The sequence below is a fragment of the Lissotriton helveticus genome, chromosome 10, assembly GCF_964261635.1.
Source record: "Lissotriton helveticus chromosome 10, aLisHel1.1, whole genome shotgun sequence".
Lineage (NCBI taxonomy): Eukaryota > Metazoa > Chordata > Amphibia > Caudata > Salamandridae > Lissotriton > Lissotriton helveticus.
This window is the reverse complement of record NC_136071.1, coordinates 20482559-20506948: the sequence shown is the minus strand read 5'-3', so window position 1 is coordinate 20506948 and position 24390 is coordinate 20482559. Positions and strand designations below refer to the sequence as shown.

At 49.7% G+C, this 24390-nt stretch overlaps 1 protein-coding gene across 2 annotated transcripts in view; it reads left to right on the top strand.

The window, feature by feature from the left end:
* The window catches only part of L1CAM (L1 cell adhesion molecule), a 699580-nt gene that overhangs the window by 609622 nt on the left and 65568 nt on the right, over positions 1-24390 (top strand). For both annotated transcript variants that reach the window (XM_078664585.1, XM_078664586.1), the window contains 8 exons: positions 727-849; positions 3380-3550; positions 5020-5131; positions 8161-8345; positions 10529-10660; positions 14918-15061; positions 21117-21228; positions 22482-22648. In XM_078664585.1, coding sequence (XP_078520711.1) covers positions 727-849; positions 3380-3550; positions 5020-5131; positions 8161-8345; positions 10529-10660; positions 14918-15061; positions 21117-21228; positions 22482-22648 — 1146 coding nt within the window. The remainder of the gene's footprint in view (positions 1-726; positions 850-3379; positions 3551-5019; positions 5132-8160; positions 8346-10528; positions 10661-14917; positions 15062-21116; positions 21229-22481; positions 22649-24390) is intronic.

Sequence of the window (24390 nt, the reverse complement as noted above, 5' to 3'; positions counted from 1 at the left end):
CCCCAGACCCGTAACCCTAACTCTGTAGCCTCGATCATGTCACTCCTTTTATAGAGTCCGTATTTCAATACGTTTTGTGAACAAGCACTATGAAAGTCTGCCTTTTTTGTTGTATTTATTTTAGAATGAATAATCGGGAAGTGTTATTTTTATTCCTGGGCGGAGTTCGTGGAGTTCCTCGTAGCAGAACTCCGTGAAGTGACCAAAAAAATCTCTGCCGTGTTACGTGGAGTTCCACAAATGATTTAGTACCTTTGGTCATGCAGTTCCTGTTGTTTTTCAGTGCCAGAGGTTGTCCGCGAACAGCACCATATGTAGCCCCATAAGCACAGCTTCTTTTTTTGCCGTGCGGGCATCTTTTCTACCTGAGCAGCAGCTTTCTCAATGAAAATGGAAGGTTTCTCAATGGGAGCAGTCACGACTATTCATGACCGCCTGCTTTGAAAAATCTGCATTTTCCTCGCTCGCACTCACCAACTTGACATTGGTGAGTGCGAGCGAGGTAAAAACGTAGCTACGTTAAGCTGAGTTTTATGGAACTCTGCGTTCCGTGTGGAGCGCGGAGTGCGGCAAACTCAGAAAACTCGGCGAACAGAGCGAAGTTCACTGCCCAGGCCTAGTTATTTTTCAAAGTGTTATTTTCGGAGTTTTGAGGCAACACACGTGTGCCCAGCATTACTTTTCTTGTGTATTCTTAAACTTACTACTGCCCACTTCTCTCCCCAGGCACCCCCACGTGGCAGAAAGAAGTGGTTCGAGAGTTCAAGGTGGAAGAAGGGCAGTCGGTGGTCCTGCCTTGCAACCCCCCAGACAGTGCCCTCCCCCCTCGAATCATCTGGATGAACATCAGTAAGTACCCCCGTCCCCCCCCCTTATCCTGCTGACCAGTGCTGCAGACGTCCTAGAACACCGGCGCGGCAATGGGATTTGTGAACACGCTCAAGAGCAGGAAAGGGATTGGCTGTCACCCTCTAGACCTAGGACAGGGATTGGATATCACCGTGCAGAGGTAGAAAGGGGACAGGTCGTCAGCCTGCAGGGTCATCACCGGCCTGCAGAGGAAGGAATTAGGGTTGTACAAAATTAGTGTATTTAGTTTTCATGCACTTATGCAAAAGTCTGCAAACCCACACGAAATACACATTTGTAATTTAGCGATATGTCTTATCCACTTTAGCAAATGCACAAGAACAGGTGACAAAACAGCACATGCTAATTGAAAGCCTCTCATATATATGAACCTATTGGTTGTTTCTATACGTGGTCGTCCTTTGTTGTTTTAATAAACTCTAAGGGCCAGATGTAGGTAATTCCGATTTACCTACTCTTAAATACCAAATCATACCGATTCGGTATTTAAGAGTAGGTAAATGGGAAGTAGGCAGATGTAGGTAATTTTTATTTCATAATTACCGATTCTGTAAGATTCGGTATTTACTGATTCGGTAAATACCGAATCAGTATTTCCCATTGATTCCTATGGGCCTTGAAGCCCATAGGAATCAATGGGAAATACCGCATCGGTATTTACCGAATCAGTAAATACCGAATCCTGGCATGGGGACCGGGGTGTCACTTTGACACCCTGTAGCACCCCAATTGCAGGCTTGTGTGCCATGTGGCACACATACATGCCCTTAGGGCATGTCTGTGTGTCACATGGCATAGGTGTACATGCACAGATGTGCATGTACACTGTAATTCGGTATTTTACCACCCAATAGGATTGGGCGGTAAATACTGACTCCTAAAGGGCCTGTGGCACTCTTTGAAGTGCCAGCTACATATGGATTTACAGAATCGGTAAATTTACCGATTCTGTAAATCTCAAGCCCCCTACATGTCAAACACCAAATACCGGTCGGTAAAGGCCGAAATCGGCCGTTACCGACCGATATTTGCTCTCCTACATCTGGCCTTAAATTTGGCATCATTTGTTAAAATGCCGTCCTTGACCAAGGCCTGTCCGGGCTGAAATCCATTGGATGTAAAGTTACCAATACACCATTTTTCTTTGAAATAAATTTATACGTGCTAGCATTGGGGCGAGCCCTGTATTATTAGCGAGATATACTGGCATGAGGAGGATATATCAATATGTTCCCCGCGTGAGCACCGTCTCTGAGAGGACTAGTAAGAGGGTGCGATGTGGGTACAGTTCTGAGCTGTATAGATATATCTATGGGCAGCAATACATTTAGGTCTCCTTTGATTCTTTTAGGGCGGCAGTAACTTTAGTAGTGATTTTTGTGAATAGCAATGGTCTTACTCTAGTGTGGGTTTGTATTTTGTATTAGTATGTCCCTCTCCAAGTCCTCCTTACAATTCCATAAACCCACCCATTTTTTAATATATGTTCCACATTTTCGCACCATCCCTCGGTCCATCCTACATTTAATTCAAGATTGGATACCTAACCAGGGCTGTCGACTGATAAGTAAATTTCCTATTTGATTTGCTGAGTTTACGGCCAGCCCCTGTGGTTGTAGGCCTGTGCTTGTAATGCTTTTGAATGCTTCAATAAAGGTTTTCAAAAAAAATGTAAAAAAAATAAAAAGATTGGATACCTATGTGTGCGGAGATCTCCGCACGGAAAAGATGAGAGAAGCGCAGGTGGAGATCTCCTCCCACTGCTTTGTGAATTGCTTTTTGTAGTATAGTGAGTGAGTAGTACTACTGGTGGGATACTTTAAGTATAACAAAATGTAGGACCCTACTCTCAAAGGTAAACTTGGACCAAGGTCCCGATTCACAAAGGTAAACTTAGGTGTTTTGAAATTCACGAAAGGCGTTTAAGAGTAGTATCTAGTCAACTACCTAGGCACCCTTGGGTATTAGTGCGCTTTATGAATCATATTTTATTTAATTTCTATCTTTAGGTCCGCACTTGGGACGGAGTACCGACCCGAGTGCGGCCATAAAGGTGGCATTCATAAATGCCCTTTGTGAATTCCCAAAGACATAAACTTAGACATTTGGATTTAAGTTTAGACCAAACGCCTAGTTTATTTTTGTTAATCAGGAACAGCGTTTATAACTTTCGGTATCCACAAAGGTAAGTTATGAGTAGTATCTTATGTCGCACTCAGTCGTGCAATCGTAGTGGAATCTCCGCACTCAGGGCGAAGTGCGGATCTCCACCTCAAGTACAGATATAAAGATACTGGTAGTAGTAAAGTTAGACTTTTGGTCTAAACTTAAACCAAAAGTCTAACTTTAGCTTTGTGAATCAGGCCTTATGTCTCTACTGTTTTTGACTGTTGCGAGTTGCTTGTTGTCTATTCTCCCGCCCGCCGTTTCCCTCTTTTCTTTTCTCTCGTACGACATCGCCTCCTAATTCCCTGTCGGATCAATACTTTTTTCTCCTGCCTTACTCCAGAGTTACTCCACATCCCCCAAGATGAACGCGTGTCGATGGGACTCAACGGGAAGCTGTACTTTGCCAATGTGGTAGCCAATGACAGCCAGCCAGACTACATATGCCACGCCCACTTCATACAGGCACGCACCATCGTCCAGAAAGAGCCAATCAGGCTGCAGGTTATTCCGAGTAAGTTTGCATTCTTCGACACTTCTGGTTGGGTAACGACCCAGAGCATGTTTATTATCTGAAGCCTCTCACTAGTGGTGAGTGATTTCACCCACTTTCCTCCATCAAATGTGGTTACATTTTACAAACATTCTGTGAAATTACGTAACTTACAAGAAGGACTCGAAGTGGGAGTTTTCTAGATCTTCCAAGAAATGTTGCCAGAAGAGCACATCTCGTATAGAACAGGAATATGGTTCAAGCAGAGTGTGCAGTGGGGAGTTTTTTTTTAACTTAAACCAGTCTACTGCAAGCAAAAAATGACTGAAAATTTAATAAATCAAAATATAGTGAATTTTACAAAGTCTGTGACATACAAAATTGATATTTTTGGGTAGAAACTTTTATGAAAGCTTTTTCCAGGTTTTCCCTCATAGAACCTTTGTTTTGGGGATTGTTTAGCCACAATATTTTTTTTATCTTTGCAACTCTTGTCAACAAGATGAAGCTTGCAAAGTTCTGAAAACAGCACCACAAAGTTTGTGGAGAAAAATTATTTGCAGGTTCATAGAGTGTCAATTGATTAAAGATGTGGGAGGAATTTTGGCAATAATGACCCTAGTAAACGTGCGATTCACATCCAGTATACACACAAGGTCTCACACTTGAAGGCTAACAGGCAATACAAAGGCAGTCATGAAGCCGTCTTTGTTGATTCAAGACCTCATGGTGATGTCATATCCTTTGCCGTCCCATAACTCTGCGTTTCCCATGGGATGGGGCAGTCATTGCTACAGGTTCACCTAAGATAACTTGACAGGATATATCGCAAACACCACAAACTGCCTTGCCAGCACTATGCCCTGCAGGTGCCTGACCCAGCCTGTCTTAAGTCTGTCTTAAGTCTGTCTTAAGACAAACTTAAGAGAAAAAGTCTGTCTTAAGTCTGTCTTAAGACAAACTTAAGAGAAAATCCTAACTTCTGTGAATACCAAAAGTAGTAAGTTTATGATTTTGTCTTAAGTTAGTTCTGTGAATCGGCCCCTATGTGAAGTTCAGAAGCCAACTCACTTTTGGGCACCTCTGATGCAACCTCAGCTCTGTGAAGGATGTTAAAATGTGCCCCACGAAATAAATACATATATGCATGGGTAAGAGATTTGCATTGTACCTTGCAGCTACTTCAGGGCGCTAGATGGTGCTTGGTGTAAACCTTCCATTCAGACATGTCCAGAACCATAGAGGACATTTCTCTTCATGAGACATTTTGAGAGAGTGGTCTGTCATTCTGTTCTAAATTGGCCGGTTGAACTGGTCTAAACATTCTCCTCTAGAATAAAACCTTGGGTGTGATCCTCCTCTCAGAAGGTGTGTGAGACACCGGGAGAGGATGTGAATGGGCGAATGAGCACCGGGTTCACGCATGTGTGTGAGTGTCACTGAGTTCCTTCGTTTACAAGTTGTCTCTCTGTCCCTTCTCCTTTCCGCAGCCAACTCGATCAAGTTCCAGGAGCCCCGGTTCCTGATGCCCCTGGGGGCCAGCAGCTCACACCTGGCGCTGCGGGGGTCCCCGCTGCAGCTGGAGTGCATCGCAGAAGGATAGTAAGTGTGCGCCGCCACGGCTAGTTGGGGTAACACCACACCCTAAAGTGTACCTATGGACGTTTGTTGACAATGATGTTTCTCAGTACTCAAGCTTTAATTGGTTTACCAGAGTAGTCAGTAGATTGGGATCCAGAAAGCTTCAAAACTTGGGGAAATTGGACTATTGCCTTTTCATGAAGTTCACAGCAAGTGTCTGAGCTGCAAACTGTGTGTGCTACTCTCATGAATCATGTAATGTGTTGTGTGTAGAGTGATGTTTCTGAATCCAGAGCTCCACGCCTGGCTTGAAAATAAGGTAAAATTCCCCTGAAGATAGTCCAAAGCTGATCTCATGTCATCTGAAATCTTAGGACCAGACTGTAGGACAGCTGGACAAGTTCCGAGTAGGGGTGGGCGAAGATTTCCGCTCCGCCGTTGGAGTTCACAGCGTTTTGTCCACTCTATGCAAAGTTCCGAATAACTCTGCAAAGTGACATGGAGCAGAGTTTTTTCTCTTGAGCGGCTCGCCAATGGTAAGTTGGCGAGCACTTGTGGGAAAAAATCACTCTTTAGACCTCCTCCAGGCAAGATTGGGCGGTTGCGACAGGTTGCGACCACTCGCGTTGAGAAATCTGCTATTCACTTTGTGGAAGCTGCCGCTCGAGTAGATTGTCTACTCGAGCGAGAGAAAGCAGGAGCGCCCTCTGGTGGGACGTGGGGCAAACTCCTGGCGCTAAATAGTGCGAGCATCGCGCCTTAGACTCTGCAACTGGTGGAACTTTGCGGATCGAGTGTAGTTTTTCTAGCACTTTGCGGAGTTCCACTGAGTAAAACACCGTGAACTCCGCCCAGGCTTAGTTGCAAGTGTCGCAGGCCTACAGTACCTTTTCGCGTAATCAGCGCACTTTCACCCTCACAACCTCTGTTAGCGCTGGAAAGCCTGTTTCTGGGTAGCCATGCAAGAAACTGTAACATAACATAATAGTACATATGTCACTAAAGTATGGTCTTCAACAACAATCCTGTATGTCTGTTTGTGAACTGGCAAACATGCTTAAAATGTGCTGTTCTCTTGCCCCAGTGCTGTCCCTAGCGAGAGCGTAGAGAAAAGAGGTTCTAATCTTGGATATAGAGTTTGGAATGTCATGATGTCAAGAGACCCTATTATCATAGCCAAAGATTGAAAGATAAAAGCATACAGGGAAGTATCGATTCACTATTCTTAACTCCACTTCCATGTACCTTGACAATACATGCATAATCCCCGGTACATGTATGTGGAGTTGGGTATAGACAACCTGTACACATCCCAATAGTTTGCATCTGATATTAAGGCATAATCAGTTATGCCACTGGAATTATGTGGCAGGGGAGGGCCAAATTATGCTGCAAAGCTTACGAAATCATGCAACACGAAAAGGAAAATTATAAGGCATAAGGCAGCAAATTTTCTGATAGTATCACTTCATTATTTTGTCATTTTTACTCTTGTTAACACTGCCTGGGCATTGGCTGCATCTCATTAATGCCAGTTTAACATCTAAATCTAGAAATAAGCAACAGAAAGGTGCACAGTCAGCATTTGCAATTGGCCTTCTATCGTGTGGCAACACGTGTTGCTGCATTTGTAATAACTTTTGAACTGTTTGAGTTAGAAACAGTTTTTTCTTGTTAAAATCTGCAGGTTATGCAGCAGGGGGTGGATTATGTGGCAAATGCGGCAAAAACATGATTATTAAAAAAATGAGGCAAAAACATATTTTTTAAAAAAATGAGGCAAAAACATAATTATTAAGAAAACGCCGCACAATCACATAATTCCAGTGACCCTGGGTGTAAAGAGTTTCCCTGCTCGATATTGAGACCCACACTGAGAAGAGCAGCTATGAACATTTGCACATCTAATGGTTTTGTTCAATAGCTCATCTTTCAGTGTTTCTAAAGTGCTGCACACCACTTATCAGGCCAATTAGGAATAACCACATTTATTTGAAACAGGGCCTGCCTTTCAATTCACAAAGCTATAAAAGCTTTTTTTAAAGTGGGCCAAATCAATAGGTTACGCAGCAAGGAGAATGTTCCCGCGTCAGTGCGACGGCGCAAACCTGGCGCTCAACCGCACCCTGCCTTCTTTGCAGCACCACCATGAACTTCTTGTTTGCCTCCTCTTCATTGCCTCCAGAAGTCCCTGGATGGGGTTTTTGGCACTTTGGAAATGAGATGATAAGCAGCGACTATGGTGTTTCCACTCCCTCTCAGTGCTGGGCTAGACCAGAAAGAACACTAGTAAGCACACTGACCTGCAGTCTGATGTCCGCCATCTTGGGAGGGGCAATGATTAGGCCAGCGAAGCAGCACTTTGCGTGAAATCAGGAACTTGCCATTTTGTGGTTAAGTGTGAAATTCCCTGACTTTTCCTTGCATAACACGTCTAGGTTTTCACTTCTCCGAGCATAATTAAGAGAGTTTGGAGGGAACTAGACAAGGCAGGACATTGCTGCTGCCTGGTCAGGCAGGAAGAGATGGGTTGTCAGGAGGTGGTGAGGATAGGGAAGTGCAGTGCATTTTAAATCAAGCTCTGAAAATCACACGCCAGGGGCAGATACCAATATGTGGGAAAGACCACTGGTTGAAAGGGGGGGGGACAAACAGATCCTTCCAGAGCTGACTCCTCACCTCTCAGCCAGTGCTTATTTTCAGCCAATGGTTTCCGGTGTTTGCACTGCTACTTAACTGTCAACAATGGTGCTTGTGATAGTCTGCCACAAGGTGGCGCTGTCTGGCTAATTTAGAGATGACCACAGCAATGTACATTAGAACTGATTATTGCCTACTGCCCAAGCCAATCTTATAGCGTTGGGGGCCTGGAATAGTCAAAACTGTCACACTTGCAGGAGTGTAATGGTAGTAGCTGTGTTGTTCCTATCATTGGCAGCGCTGGCAGTCGCAATGTGTGGGGCAAGCTGCAGTGGCGTCCTAAAGAGAGCCCTGGCACTTATTTTTGTACAAATTAAGCACTGCTCTCAGCGACTTTTAATTCCACGCAGCCCCACCCCGGAGATCAAGTGGGAGCGCCTCAACGGGCAGATGCCGGAGAAACGCGTCACCTACCTCAACTTCCGGAAGTTGCTGCAGATCAACAACGTGGTGGAGGAGGACGACGGCGAGTACCAGTGCACCGTCAGCAACCAGGAGGGCAGCGCCAAGCACGTGTACACTGTGTCTGTGGAAGGTGCGTCCGAGGGGTGCATGCGACTGCGAGGCGCTAGTGAGGGGTGCATGCAGCTGCAAGGCGCTAGCAAGGGGTGCTTGGAGCTGTGAGACACTAGCGAGGGGGTGCATGCGACTGCAAGGCGCTAGCGAAGGGTGCATGCGGCTGCAAGGAGCTAGCGAAGGGTACATGCGGCTGCGAGGAGCTAGCGAAGGTTGCATGTGGCCGAGGGGTACATGCGGCTGCGAGGAGCTAGCAAACGAAGGGTGCATGCAGCTGCAAGGCGCTAGCAAAAGGGTGCTTGGCGCTGCGAGACACTAGCAAGGGGGTGCATGCGGCTGCAAGGCGCTAGCGAAGGGTGCATGCGGCTGCAAGGAGCTAGCGAAGGGTACATGCGGCTGCGAGGAGCTAGCGAAGGTTGCATGTGGCCGAGGGGTACATGCGGCTGCGAGGAGCTAGCAAACGAAGGGTGCATGCAGCTGCAAGGCGCTAGCAAAGGGGTGCTTGGCGCTGCGAGACACTAGCAAGAGGGTGCATGTTGCTGCGAGGAGCTAGCGAAGGGTGCATGCGGCTGCAAGGCGCTAGCTAGGGGCTGGAGGTCAAATCATCCATTGCAGATGTGTACAAAATGTTACATATAATAATTACATTCTTAACAGTTTATTTATTTAGGTGTTGTGTAAAGCACTTACTTTACTGCATTTTCTCAATACTTTAATAGAGATTTTTCATTGTTTTCACAATAAAAACAAATTTTGGGGGAAATGTCAGATGTTTTACATTTAAATTTAAGTTTATTTGAAATTATTTGCAAGGAATAGTTTGAATTTCAAAGCAGTATTATATGCTGGTGGAAGCTTCAACCTTTATTTGCAATAAACTGATTTAGTTTATTGTTCTGCAATGTTCAACCGAGAAAACTAAAATTATATATTGAGGTCCCTCTGATAGGAAGGATTATTTCACCAAAAGGCAGGCTCACCTCTGGGAGGACAACTGGACAGTGTCTCCATGTGAAAATAAGACAATCCTCTTCTGGTGATGTTGAGGTTTTGAAACACAAAAAGATGATGGACGGAATGTTGAACATTGTCAAACATTCACCCCCAGTCACAGATCAGTGTTTAATTATTTTGCTCACTATGCCATTCCAGTTTGGACCCAGCCATATGCAAATCAGTCTTGACCCTGTGCCTTGTGGGAACAGTCCAGCCCGAACTGCCAAGCCATGACTTCCCTGGACCGGAAACAAGCATCCTGGGACCAGTTTCGAGATAACACCCCTCATTAGCCAACACTGTCACACTCTTGTACAGTGACTGGGAGTTGGCTGGAAGAGCCGCCATTTTGTAAATGCTGAATGTAGTTTTCATCATCTCATGGGGCACGCTTTGAGTTTTCACAACATGGGGGGTGTAAGTGACCCTATTGTCCATCAATGACAAGTTGTTCCCTGTTAACCAGAGGTAGGGTTTCCCACTGGGAATGAACATCGACTGACTGAAGCACTTGATTCCTGTTCACCCAGGGATGATGGACAGTCAGACTATGGATTATTTATCTTGCCCCGAACCTCCATGCTTTGACATGGTGGTTAAGCCAATGCACCTATTTCTGTTCTCTTCCCTGTCAAGATCTGGGGTCTAACAGTATTGCAGCTACAGCAAGAGAAAACAGACTATCACCCCAAGATGCCCAGACACAAAGACATAGGCAAAAGGTAGGGAAAGGAGGCAAAGAAATGGACTCCTTACGAAGGCCATAAAAAGAGAAGAAATACTTCAGATGTGACAGGGGTAGCTATACTTTGATAATTGTTCTGTGATGAAACTCTTCCTCGTCTCCCGACCTGCGAAGTTGTCTGCCTGCCTCTCTTTCCATGTCTCTTTCAGTACTTATCCATCTATCTTGCTCTTACTGTGGCTTTCTGATCCCCTCATTCATTTTTCCTCAGTTGAATTTTAGTCAATAAGTTTGGAATGAGGTGATTGGTTGAGTTCTGGATCAGTGCTTGGTTCCAGGCGACCAGTTGAACCAAGTGTAATCAGTTTAATACTACTTAATTGTTTGATTCTTGGATAATATGTAATTGTTTAAATCCTGGGTAATGACAGAATCCTCGGTTGAATCCTCAGTAATGGGTTGGTTTGTGGTGAATCGATGGAACCCTTCTCACTCAACTAAATGTCTTTCGGCCCTTGCAGCTGCCCCTTACTGGATCAAGAAACCAAAGAGCTCTCTGTACAGCCCCGGAGAGACGGCACGGCTGGACTGCGAGGTGTACGGGAAGCCCAAGCCCAAAGTGACCTGGAAAATTAATGGAGTGCCTATAAAGGGTGAGTCCTCCTTCTTATGCTGTGTTGTTATGCTGTGTGTATTTGTAAAGTGCACTATCACCAAAGAGGGTATCCGGACGCTGAGCAGGCGTGTGTGTGCCTAGTCCTGCTTATGGTTGGTTTGTTGATTGAAAAGCCAGATCTTCAGGTCTTGCCGAATTCAAGAAGAGTGAATTGGGCTCTGAAGTGGGTCCTCTCTCTCCCAGCCCTGGGGTCCTCTCTCCATGCCCTGGTCCGTTCTGCCTGCCCTCGTCCTCTCTCCCTGCCCTCGTCCTCTCTTCCAGCCTTGGGGTCCTCTTTCTCTGCCCTGGAGTCCTCTCTATCTGCCCTGGGGTCCTCTCTCCCTGCCCTGGGGTCCTCTCTATCTGCCCTGGGGTCCTCTATCCCTGTCCTGGGGTCCTCTCTCCCTGCCCTGGGGTCCTCTCTATCTGTCCTGGGGTCCTCTCTCCCTGTCCTGGGGTCCTCTCTCCCAGCCCTGGGGTCCTCTCTCCCAGCCCTTGCCCTGTCTCCCAGCCCTGGCCCACTCTCCCAGCCCAGGGGTCCTCTCTATCTGCCCTGGGGTCCTCTCTATCTGCCCTGGGGTCCTCTTTATCTGCCCTAGGGTCCTTTATATTTACCCTGGGGTCCGCTCTCCCAGCCCATGTCCTCTCTCCCTGCCCTGGGATCTTCACTCCCTGCCCCGGGGTCCTCTTTATCTGCCCTGGGGTCCTCTCTCCCTGCCCCGGGGTCCTCTCTATCTGCCCCGGGGTCCTCTCTATCTGCCCCGGGGTCCTCTCTATCTGCCTGGGCCCTCTCTCTCCCAGCCCTGGGATCCTCTCTCCCAGCCCTCGCGCTCTCTTCCAGCCTTGGGGCCATCTCTATCTGCCCTGGGGTCCTCTCTATCTGCCCTGGGGTCCTCTCTATTTGCCCTGGGGTCCTCTCTCCCAGCCCTGGGGTCCTCTCTATCTGCCCTGGGGTCCTCTCTATCTGCCCTGGGGTCCTCTCTCCCAGCCCTGGGGTCCTCTCTATCTGCCCATGTCCTCTCTCCCAGCCCTGGCCCACTCTCCCAGCCCTGGGTCCTCTCTATCTGCCCTGGGGTCCTCTCTCCCTGCCCTGGGGGTCCTCGCTCCTTGCCCTGGGGTCCTCTCTATCTGCCCTGGTGTCCTCTCTATCTGTCCTGGGGTCCTCTCTCCCTGTCCTGGGGTCCTCTCTTCCTGCCCTGGGGTCCTCTCTCACAGCCCTGGCCCACTCTCCCAGCCCTGGGTCCTCTCTATCTGCCCTGGGGTCCTCTCTCCCTGCCCTGGGGTCCTCTCTCCCTGTCCTGGGGTCCTCTCTCCCTGTCCTGGGGGTCCTCGCTCCTTGCCCTGGGGTCCTCTCTATCTGCCCTGGGGTCCTCTCTCCCAGCCCTGGGTCCTCTCTCCCAGCCCTGGGGTCCTCTCTCCCAGCCCTGGGTCCTCTCTATCCGCCCTGGGGTCCTCTCTCCCTGCCCTGGGGTCTTCTCTATCTGCCCTGGGGTCCTCTCTCCCTGCCCTGGGGTCCTCTCTATCTGCCCTGGGGGTCCTCTCTCCCTGTCCTGGGGTCTCTCCTTGTCCTGGGGTCTCTCCCAGCCCTGGGGTCCTCTCTATCTGTCCTGGGGTCCTCTCTCCCTGTCCTGGGGTCCTCTCTCCCAGCCCTGGGGTCCTCTCTCCCAGCCCTTGCCCTGTCTCACAGCCCTGGCCCACTCTCCCTGTCCTGGGGTCCTCTCTATCCGCCCTGGGGTCCTCTCTCCCTGCCCTGGGGGTCCTCTCTATCTGCCCTGGGGGTCCTCTCTCCCTGCCCTGGGGTCTTCTCTATCTGCCCTGGGGTCCTCTCTCCCTGCCCTGGGGGTCCTCTCTATCTGCCCTGGGGGTCCTCTCTCCTTGTGTTGGGGTCCTCTCTATCTGCCCTGGGGTCCTCTCTCCCTGCCCTTGGGTCCTCTCTCCCTGCCCTGGGGTCCTCTCTCCCTGCCCTGGGGGTCCTCTCTATCTGCCCTGGGGGTCCTCTCTCCCTGTGTTGGGGTCCTCTCTATCTGCCCTGGGGTCCTCTCTCCCTGCCCTTGGGTCCTCTCTATCTACCCTGGGGTCCTCTCTATCTGCCCTGGGGTCCACTCTATCTGCCCTGGGGTCTTCACTCTGTGCCCCGGGGTGCTCTCTATCTGCCCTGGGGTCCTCTCTCCCTGCCCTGGGGGTCCTCCTATCTGCCCTGGGGTCCTCTCTATCTGCCCTGGGGTCCTCTCTATCTGCCCTGGGGGTCCTCTCTATCTGCCCTGGGGTCCTCTCTATCTGCCCTGGGGGTCCTCTCTATCTGCCCTGGGGTCCTCTCTATCTGCCCTGGGGTCCTCTCTATCTACCCTGGGGTCCTCTCTTCCAGCCCTGGGGCCCACTCTCCCTGCCCTGGGGTCCTCTCTCCCTGCCCTGGGGTCCTCTTTCTCTGCCCTGGAGTCCTCTCCCTCTGCCCTGGGGTCCTCTCTCCCTGCCCTGGGGTCCTCTCTCCCTGCCCTGGGGTCCTCTCTCCCAGCCCTGGGGTCCTCTCTCCCTGCCCTGGGGTCTTCTCTATCTGTCCTGGGGTCCTCTCTCCCTGCCCTGGGGGTCCTCTCTATCTGTCCTGGGGTCCTCTCTCCCTGCCCTGGGGGTCCTCTCTATCTGCCCTGTGGTCCTCTCTCCGTGCCCTGGGGTCTTCACTCCGTGCCCCGGGGTCCTCTCTATCTGACTTGGGGTCCTCTTTCTCTGCCCTGGAGTCCTCTCCCTCTGTCCTGGAGTCCTCTCTCCCTGCCCTGGGGTCCTCTCTCCCAGCCCTGGGGTCCTCTCTCCCAGCCCTGGGGTCCTCTCTCCCTGCCCTGGGGTCCTCTCTATCTGCCATGAGGGCCTCTCTCCCAGTCCTGTTCCTCCAGGGTCTTCAGAACTTAAATAAAATGAGTTAAATGTGGGTTACACAAAGCTCTCTTTCTACACACCTAACTCTGCCCCCTCACACCTAGCTCTGCTCTCTCACACCAAGCTGTGCTCCCTCACACCTAGCTCTAGTCACCTCACATCTAGCTCTGTTCCCTCACACCTAGCTCTAGTCACCTCACATCTAGCTCTGTTTCCTCACCTCACACCTAGTTCTGCTCCTTCACACCTAGCGATGAGCCATCACACCTAGCTCTGTTCCCTCACACCTAGCTCTGGTCACCTCACATCTAGCTCTTTTACCTCACCTCACACCTTGCTCTGGCCCCTAACAACTAGCTCTGTTCCCTCATATATAGCTCTGGTCACCTCACAACTAGCTTTGTTCCCTCACAACTACCTCTGTTCCCTAACTCCTAGCTTGCCTCCCCCATACCTAGCTCTATTACCTCAACTCTTAACTAGCTCTCCTCCCTCACACCTAGCTCTGCTCCCTCACACCTAGCTCTGTTCCCTCACACCTAGCTCTAGTCACCTCACATCTAGCTCTGTTTCCTCACCTCACACCTAGTTCTGCTCCTTCACACCTAGCGATGAGCCATCACACCTAGCTCTGGTCACCTCACACCTAGCTCTGTTTCCTCACCTCACACCTAGTTCTGCTCCCTCACACCTAGCGATGAGCCATCACACCTAGCTCTGGTCACCTCACATCTAGCTCTTTTCCCTCACCTCACACCTTGCTTTGTTCCTTTACATCTAGCTCTGGTTCTTCACACCTAGCTTTGCACCCTCGCACCTAGCTCTGGTCACCTCACACCTACCTCTGTTCCCTAACACCTAGCTCTCCTCCCCAAACCTAGCTCTGTTCCCTCACAGCTTGCTCAACTCTTAACTACCTCTCCTCCATCACACCTAGCTCTTCTCCCTCACAACTAGCTCTGGTCACCTCACAACTACCTCTGTTCCCTAACACCTAGCTCTCCTCCCCAAACCTAGCTCTGTTCCCTCACAGCTTGCTCAACTCTTAACTAGCTCTCCTCCCTCACACCTAACTCTACTCCCTCACAACTAGCTCGGGTCACCTCACAACTATCTTTGCTCCCTCACACCTAGCTCTGACCCTTCACACCTAGTTCTGTTACCGCACCTCTTACCTAGCTCTGGCCCTTCACACCTAGCTCTGCTCCCTCACACCTAGCTCTGGCCCTTCACACCTAGCTCTGTTCCCTCACACCTAGCTCTGTTCTCTCACACCTAACTCTGTTTTCTTACCTCACTGTGAGGCTCAGATCTGTCTGTCTACTCCAGTAACCCTAGTAGAGACACCCCTGACCCCCTGACCTCTCCTCCCTTTGCTGTGTTTCAGAGCTGGACCCAAACCCCTTCCGCAGGGTGAAGGACAGCGCGCTCATCATGTCCTCCGTGCAGCCAAACGACACGGCCGTGGCGCAGTGCGAGGCGGTCAACAAGCACGGACACATCCTGGCCAATGCGCACATCTATGTCCTGAGTGAGTACAGCTCCGCCTTTCATCCTCTTTGCTCTTCTAAATTGTGGTGATGCCTGTCTAGGGTCCGGGGCTCTGGGTAGTGTCCGTGGCTGAATCTGGTGTTTACCTCTGGGCTCCCAAGTTCTTCCAGACTGGTGCCAGCCTCCTGGGTGGCCTTGTGATCACTGACTCGCCTGGTGGCGAGGGCGAGCAGTCCAGGCTGACAGGAAGAGCCGTTGTGGGTTAGAAATCAACCCCAACCTAACTTACTCATACGGGTAAGAAAGTTATAGCAAGTGAAAACCCTGAGCAGGATACAATTCCCTGGGAGCCTTGTATTTGTACTAAGCCTGGGCGAAGCAAAACGCTACGCTCGCGTAGTTTGCAAAGTTTGCGCGACTTCGCTCTACGCGAACTGCACGTAGCACAGTGCAAACACGCCTAGCGTAGCATAGTGCAGCGGTCATTTTTTGCTTTTCGCGGTCCTCAACGTCAAGTTGGCGACTGCATGCAAGCAAAATGACAACCCGGCGAGACTTTTTCCCTGTTCGCGATCAGCAACATCAAGTTGCCGATCGCAAGCATGGAAAATAAACCTCCCGGCGAGCTTCTCAACGCGAGGAGGTCAGGTTTCTCATTGCAAGTGGTCGCATATGCTCACGACCGCTCGCGATGAGAAACTACCAGTCCGCGTTGAGAAAGCTGCTGCTCGAGTGAAAATCTACTCGAGCGGCAGTAAAAGACAGCTCGCACGTGCAAGATGCCGTTTTCAATGATTGCACAGTGCGGACAAGCATCCGGCACTGGGCAATCATCTCGAACAGCGCACTACGCAGTTCACGTAGCGCTACTTCGCGAACTACACCCAGGGTTAATTTGTACAGTGTTTAGCGAAGATATAATTGTGTGATGTAATGTGAAAAATAAAAACATGCAGTACATAAATACGAACTGTCAAATTGCTCAGACACTCTCATAAAAACACCAATTCTATAAAATGATCTATGTATATATTTGCATGGTGTACTTTGTGATGTGTTCTACCTTCTCTGAATCCTGGGTGTCAAGTAGCATGCTACACACCATAAAGCGTTCCAACGCCTAGCCAGAGGTGGTAAGCGCTATCTAAAAGCACTTACAGTGCAGTACAATACAACGTGAAAACTTTCACTGCAGGCTGCTGAGAATCTGCAGAAAATATCTGAAAAGTCAAGATGATGAAAGCTGACCAGCAGCATTCAGCTGGGATCCTGAAAAGGCGGCGGTGGTGCCACACAGTGGTTTCAAAGTCATTGTTCACTTAGTGAGGCCAGGGCAGTGCAGTTTGCAGAGTTTTCTGCACTCCGTGACCGCAGCGCTTGCAGAGTTCCGAAAAAATTGTGGAGAGGAGTTTTTTCCTCCCTCGAGCTCGCCAGTGTTAAGTTTGCAAGCGTGAGCGAGGAAAATCCAATGCTAGATCACCTCCCAGCAAGATTTCTAATCGCGGGCGGTCGTGAATTGTCGCTACCGCTCGCGTTGAGAAACCTTACGTTCTCTTTGAGGAAGCTAGCGCTCGAGTACAACTTCTACTCGAGTGGCAGAAAGAAGCAGCGTTCTCTTGCACTGCGCATGGTGCTGTTCACGCTAATTTCCCAGCACAGTACAAACAACTATCACTAAAATCAGCACGAACGACGAGACCAAACTAACTCCACCGCTTGCGGATCTCCACGCGGCGGAGGTTTTTGGTCACTTCGGAGAACTCCACGAGCTCCGCCCAGACGTAGCCAGTGGCACGTATGTAACGAAGAGGAGCTCCACTTGGCAATGCAATCGTAGTGTCTTTATGGGCACCAATCATACTGTACACATGTGTAACATATGTTCCTCATGTCCGAGCCCACTTAAAACACACAAGATTGAAAAGCCTAAAATACTCCCTTCTGGACATAAGCAATCCTTTTAGGTCCAGGGCCAGAGATCTCAGCCAACAAGAGGCCCACCCTTTCAGGAGATCCGGGCCATGTACTATTGTGGACACAGAGGTTCTTGACACAAGGGGAAAGATACTGGAGGATCCCCCCAAAGAGAGACTTTGCAGCCTGTAGCCTCCGCCCCCTCTTCTGTGTCATCCCTCTACAGGACAGACTGACATACTATACTATCCACATAAATTAATAGTAGTCACCCCAAATATATCAGTGCTAGACGTGGTGTCTTACAAGCACTCAGCCCAGTCCAGACCACACCAGCTACTGCGCAGAAGGTGTTGACTTGATCGCCGCTTCCTATTACTTAAATACTATTCATGCCCTGAAGAAGTCCATGTGTATGGATGAAACGTGTCAGCATTTTAATTCACCAGGATTGCTGTTTTACCCTGTCTAAATAAAGAAGAATTTTTTGAAGAATACACTCTGGACACGGATTGAATATCTTTCCTTGTGTTGTGGTGCATCTTTGCTTTTGTTTTAGTTGTGATACTCCTTCTTTTTTGGATTGCATTGTGACAGTGGGTTTGCACACATAGATCTGGGTACTCCCAGTGTGTGTGTGTGTGTGTGTGTGTGTATATATATATATCAGGAGGGAAAGTGGGTCAGGTTCTTTGTTCTATAGTGCTCCACTGTCTAAGCTTTTTTCTTCGGCTATGAGCAAATATGAATTATAATTTTTCAAGAAAAATCTGGCTACTTCCCACAAAAAATCGAGCTAGCAAAAAATTAAATCATAGAACTCTTTCTCATAGTCTCTATGCTTGTCATAGTGCCAGGTAATAACAAATTAGACAGCAGTTAGGGCTTCTACAATCCACTTGCACATTTCTTTTCTCGAGAAAGTTGAACAGATTTATACTAAATTTGAACACAACTACTGCGTCCAGGAAGCTAGTAAACAGAGCACCAGGGAGGTAAGCCACACTGACCCAAACGCAGGTTTTGTCGTTGACTTCTAGTGGTATGTCAGGATCACCTTTTGATCCTTGTCCTCCTGCCATAATCAAGCTAGCCCTGAAAATATTGCCAGTCAGCTAATAAACATTTGTAATGCCATATTTAGGAAAGGCTGCTTCCCAAAACCGTGGAAGATTGCCTCCATTCTTCTGTTATTGAAAAAACCTAGTTTAAATCCTACCAATTCCTGTAATTAGCGGCCTATCTCCCGGTTGCCCCTTCCTACAAAATTAGTGGAAAAGGAAATAAACCCACAATTGGCAAAACTTATTCAGAATAACCAGTTATTAGATGGATCTCAATTCGGTTTCAGAGCCTGCCACAGCACCGAGACAGCCTTAATCAAAGCTACAGAAGAGATAAGGATGAGCGTTGATAAAGAAGGTAAGGCTGTCCTGGTACTCCTTGGCTTATCGCCCGCTTTTGATACAGTCGACCACATTTAGGGGCCGATTAGGATGGCGGACGGACCTGCGTCCGTCCGCCACCCCAGAGGTGGAGGGACCGTCCGCAGGGGCAGCGGCGGTCCCTCCGAGCAAATTAGGATGTGACCGCCACCCTGGCGGTCACATCCTGTATGTTTAGCATTGCAGCGGGTGCTGCTTGAAGCAGCACCCGCCGCAATGTTAAAACTGCATGTTTTACATTTACATGCACAAAGCGGCAGGCACCGCGCGGTCCACATGCTTTTCCACGGCGTAAAAGTCGCCGCGGAAAAGCATGTTTCCGTGCACATCCTAATTTGGCTGACGGTGTCTTGCAGACACCATCACCAAATAGCCCTCCCCACCCCGCGGATCAGCGGCGGACGGACCAGCCGTCCGCCGCTGGTCCCACCGCATTCCCACCGCCATCCTAATCTGGCGGTGGGTGTTGTCTGTGGCCGCGGCGGTTAATCCGCATCCTCCGGGCCGGCAGTGGCTTCCGCCGGCCGGCGGGATGCGGATTAACCGCCATCCTAATCCGCCCCTTAGTTTGTCGACCGGCTCTGGGCCGTAGGTGCTGAAGTATCGACACTCTCTCTATTAAAATCCTTCCTATTGGAGCGAAATCAGACAGTGTCCCTGGATCCATATGTTTCAGAGACATTTTCTCTTCCATGCAAAGTCCCACAGGGCTCTTCTATCAGCCCGACGCTGTTCAATATTTATGTCGCCTCGCTCTCTCTCCTGAAAATATCATGTGGCTTTGACTTTACATCCTACGCAGATGACACACAAATTGTGGTATCAGTGACAACAAAGGATATTGATACACGAGAAAGATTTCAAAACTGCATGTTAGCAATTAGCAACTGGATGATAGAAATTGTCTAAAACTTAATTCAGGTAAGACAGAGGTCATCTTGTTTGGGAACCAGCCTACCTTTTGGTCCCTGTCATGGTGGCCGAAGGAGTTAGGCTCTCTCACGATCCCAGTTAAGAAAGCAAAAACCTAGGAGTCATTATGGACAGTAAAGTCACCGTTAGAGAACTGGTAGATGCTCTGATCTCATCAGCATTTTACACTCTGAGGACTATCAAGAAAGTCCTCAATTTCATCCCAGAAGAAGCCAAGAGGATGGTGGTAGTGCCCGGACCTTATCAAAAGTTGATTACTGCAACACCTCAACCTAAATATGCAGAACCAACACCTGAATGAATTGCAAATTCTGCAAAACGCCTCAGCCAGACTATTCATGAGAATTCTCAAATTTAAGACAGCCGCACAAGATATTTGCAATCTACACCGGCTGCCTGTCAGACAACGCACTAAATTTAAGGCCCTTTGCATTACGTGCAATACTCTGCATGGTGGCGGGCCAGCCTATTTAAGACAAAGCTTTAAAAAAATGGATGTATGACGGTACAACGCGTGGTATTACCACGTGTACCGTTACAATGCAGGTTTTACAACGCAAGTCGTTACAATGACTTGCGTTGGGGGGCCGCTGGATAGTGAATAGTTTAATTTACTATTCCAACTCCAGTCCCCGTGGATAGGAGGGAAGGTGTTGGATAGTAAATTAAACTATTCCCTATCCTAGAGCGCCCTCCAGCGAAAGTCGTTGTAACGACTTTCGTTGTAAAACCTGGGTGGTAATGGTACCACGTTGTAAAAGTTTTGTGGTAAAGGATGTTCTCCTTAAAAAATATGAGCCATCCAGATACTTGCACTCTTCGGTGCAAATGACCTGGCCATTCACAGGATTCACAGGACCAACTGAGGCGGTAGAAGCTTTGTCCTGGGCACAGTTAAACTATGGAATGAACTGCCCCCTAATATCAGATCCATGCCTAGCTTACTAGCATTCAGAAAGGCACTTAAAACATGGCTTTTTGTCTAAATCAGTGGCTGAATCCTAGCCTATTTTTCTGAGTCAGCGCCTCAACACCTCTTAGTATTTGCGCGCTTAAGAAATTTCATTAATATAATATAACATAACATGACATGCTTTCTGGTATAAAGTGAGCACAGATATGTGTTGGCCAAATGACCGTCAGTTGTTGCTGTCATTGCAGGAGGGCGGTCGTCCACACTCGCCCCAACTCAGATGAGTGGTTGCCCAGGAAGCGATTGTAGAGAAATGTCACAAAGGTAGCACCTAGATTAAAATACACAGCTTCAGCACTATTTACACTACCCAGATTTGGCAAATTGAAAAAAACAAGAAGGTGTGGTATGTCTGGTTCCCTCTCCTTCTGCTTTCCTGTCTACAGGAGTCCTGTAAAATTCTTCAGACAAATAGGGGCGCAGAGAGATGCTCATGCAATACTAATCTCTAAATGTGAGGGTTCAAAGCAACAGGAAAGAAATTGGGGGATGAACTTTAAAATGGCATAATTTGGTTCCATGATCCCAATGCTGGCCACTCGTACGCTTTTCATATGTTTTATTGAGATGGCGGCACTGATGCGTTTCGGCCTTTTCAGCCTTATTCAGGCTAAATATTAGGTCCTTTCTCAGTTTTATGTACAAGTGCAATGACTAAAACAAAGGACTAAATTGACCTGTGTCCATATGTCTTTCTGTATCTCTGTGTCTCTATTTATGTCTCTTTCTCTCGCTCAAAAATCCTAAACTCCTACCCTGTTCCCCTCTTTTCCGTCTCTGCCTCCCCCTTGACATTTCATGCTTGCTAATGATCTTTTTTCTCTTTGTAGAGCTCCCCCCGCAGATCCTGACCCCAAACAACCTGCAGTATCAAGCGGTGGAAGGAATGACCGTCTTTATGAACTGCTCCTCCTTTGGCGCCCCAGTGCCCACCATCCAATGGTAAGAGGGCTCACAGGTTGTGTTACGCGTCTGATTTTCCTCTACACCCTGTTCGGCAGTTCAGACTGGACTGTTCCCATTGGGCGCAGGGTCAAGACTGATTTGCATGCGGCTGGGTCCAAACTGGAATGGCATGGTGAGCAAAAACAACTATATTTAGGCCCAGATCTCTGTACTGGGGTGAATGTATGACATTGTTCTGCATTCTGTCCATCAATTGTTCTTTTTGCATTTGTCACCCTGAGTGGTACGGGTATGCCCAGACGTGGGTCCCGTGCTCTCCATGCCACTGGAATCAAGCTATCCTGGCTGATGAGGGATGAAAGCCCAAAACAGGTCCTAGGATGCTTGTTTCCAGTCCAGGGAGGACCTGGCCTGGCAGTTCGGGCTGGACTGTTCCCATTAGGTGCAGGATCAAGACTGATTTGCATATGGCTTTGTCCAAACTGGAATGGCACGGTGAACAAAAAAACAATGGATTTAGGCCCAGATCTCTGTACTGGGGTAAATGTATGACATTGTTCTGCATTCTGTCCATCAGTAGTTCTTTTTGCAACTTTCCTCTACACCCTAGCAGGACTGGTGCTACCACAGCAAGGCCCACAGGGCCTCACACGATAAAGGGGCCATATTTGTTCTTTTTAACAAAAATTGCCAATTAGCCAGGTGAGGGAAACCAACACGTGGCCTTCCCATGGACTCCGAAGTTCCTGCCCCTGACCTTGTATACTAAAGCCTATGAGAACCAGGTTCCCACCCGTGCATTGTTTGCCCACCCTGTATATAGTTGCGGCGACCCGTCTCCTACGTCCCCATCCTCTGACGTCCTCCGTTGCCACCACCACATACGGCCAAGCGACATAGGTTGTGAAGTTTGTTATTTCACGTTGCGTGAATCTAGCCAAGAGGCCTCCAGTGCCCACATGCATGCTGACCAACTACAGAATCAATATAGCGCCTTTATCCCCCCATTAAAGCACTCGAGGCGCACCTCCTCTTGCTTATCTTCTGCTTTCTGCATTAATATTGCACCCCTCACTGAATGAACCGCTCCATTGATCGACAATTATCAGATTATGTCATCTGAAGGTGTAAAATATATAGCTCTTAACTTGTAAAGACAGAATATTTGGGTCCTGTTGGGGCCCGCATCACGGGGCCCCATGGGTGCCCATCAAATGTGAGATGCAAAGCGCAGGCCACTCTGTAGCCCACCCAGCTCAGCCTCTAGGCCTTGTTCTTCTTCGGAACAGGTTGGACGGACAACAGGAAGAGGTTCTACAGAAGGAGCGTCACTTCCTGCTGACCAACGGCACCCTTCGCATCTCGGACGCCCAGTGGGAGGACTCTGGTCTCTACATGTGCACCGCCAGCAACGACCAGGACACCGTTGACATCTCCGCCGCCCTCAGTGTGAAGAGTGAGTATGCTCACCAGGGGTGAGGACCACCAGGGGTCTGGAGTGAGGAGCACCAGGGGTCTGGAGTGAGGACCACCAGGGGTTAGGAGTGAAGACCACCATGGTCTGGAGTGAGGACCACCAGGAGTCTTGAGTGAGGACCACCTGGGGCTACAGTGGGGACCACCGGAGGTTAGGAGTGAAGACCAACAGGGTCTGGAGTGAGGACCATCAGGGTCTGGAGTGAGGACCATCAGGGTCTGGAGTGAGGACCACCAGGGTCGGGGAGGAGGACCACCAGGGGTCAGGAATGAGGACCACCAGGGGTCTGCAGTGAAGACCACCAGGGGTCGGGAGTGAAGACCACCAGGGGTCAGGAGTGAAGACCACCAGGGGTCTGGAGTGAAGACCACCAGGGGTTAGGAGTGAAGACCACCAGGGGTTGGGAGTGAAGACCACCAGGGTTCAGGAGTGAAGACCACCAGGGGTTGGGAGTGAAGACCACCAGGGGTTGGGCGTGAAGACCACCAGGAGTCTGGAGTGAAGACCACCAGGGGTTGGGAGTGAAGACCACCAGGGTCTGGAGTGAGGGCCACCAGGGTCTGGAGTGAAGACCACCAGGGGTCTGGGGTGAAGACCACCAGGGGTTGGGAGTGAAGACCACCAGCGTCTGGAGTGAAGACCACCAGGGGTTGGGAGTGAAGACCACCAGGGTTAGGAGTGAAGACCACCAGGGGTTGGGAGTGAAGACCACCAGGGGTTGGGCGTGAAGACCACCAGGAGTCTGGAGTGAAGACCACCAGGGGTTGGGAGTGAAGACCACCAGGGGTTGGGAGTGAAGACCACCAGGGGTTGGGAGTGAAGACCACCAGGGGTTGGGAGTGAAGACCACCAGGGTTAGGAGTGAAGACCACCAGGGGTTGGGAGTGAAGACCACCAGGGTTAGGAGTGAAGACCACCAGGGGTTGGGAGTGAAGACCACAAAGGGGTGGGAGTGACGACCACCAGGGGTTGGGAGTGAAGACTACCAGGGGTTGGGAGTGAAGACCACCAGGGGTTAGGAGTGAAAACCACCAGGGGTTGGGAGTGAAGACCAACAGGGTTTGGGCGTGAAGACCACCAGGGGTCTGGAGTGAAGACCACCAGGGGTTGGGAGTGGGGACCACCAGGGCCTAGAGTGAGGACCACCAGGGGTTGGGAGTGAAGACCACCAGGGGTTGTGGAGTGAAGACCACCAGGGGTTGGGAGTGAAGACCACCAGGGGTTGGGAGTGAAGACCACCAGGGGTTGGGAGTGAAGACCACACGTGGGTGGGAGTGAAGACCACCAGGGGTTGGGAGTGAGGACCACCAGGGCCTAGAGTGAGGACCACCAGGGGTCTGGAGTGAAGACCACAAGGGGGTGAGAGTGAAGACCACCAGGGGTCTGGAGTGAAGACCACAAGGGGGTGGGAGTGAAGACCACCAGGGGTCTGGAGTTGGGACCACCAGGGGTCTGGAGTTGGGACCACCAGGGGTTAGGATTGAAGACCACCATGGTCTGGAGTGAGGACCACCAGGAGTCTTGAGTGAGGACCACCAGGGGCTACAGTGGGGATCACCGGAGGTTAGGAGTGAAGACCACCAGGGGTCTGGAGTGAGGACCACCAGGGGTCTGGAGTGAGGACCACCAGGGGTTAGGAGTGAGGACCACCAGGGTCTGGAGTGAAGACCACCAGGGTCTGGAGTGAGGACCATCAGGGTCTGGAGTGAGGACCACCAGGG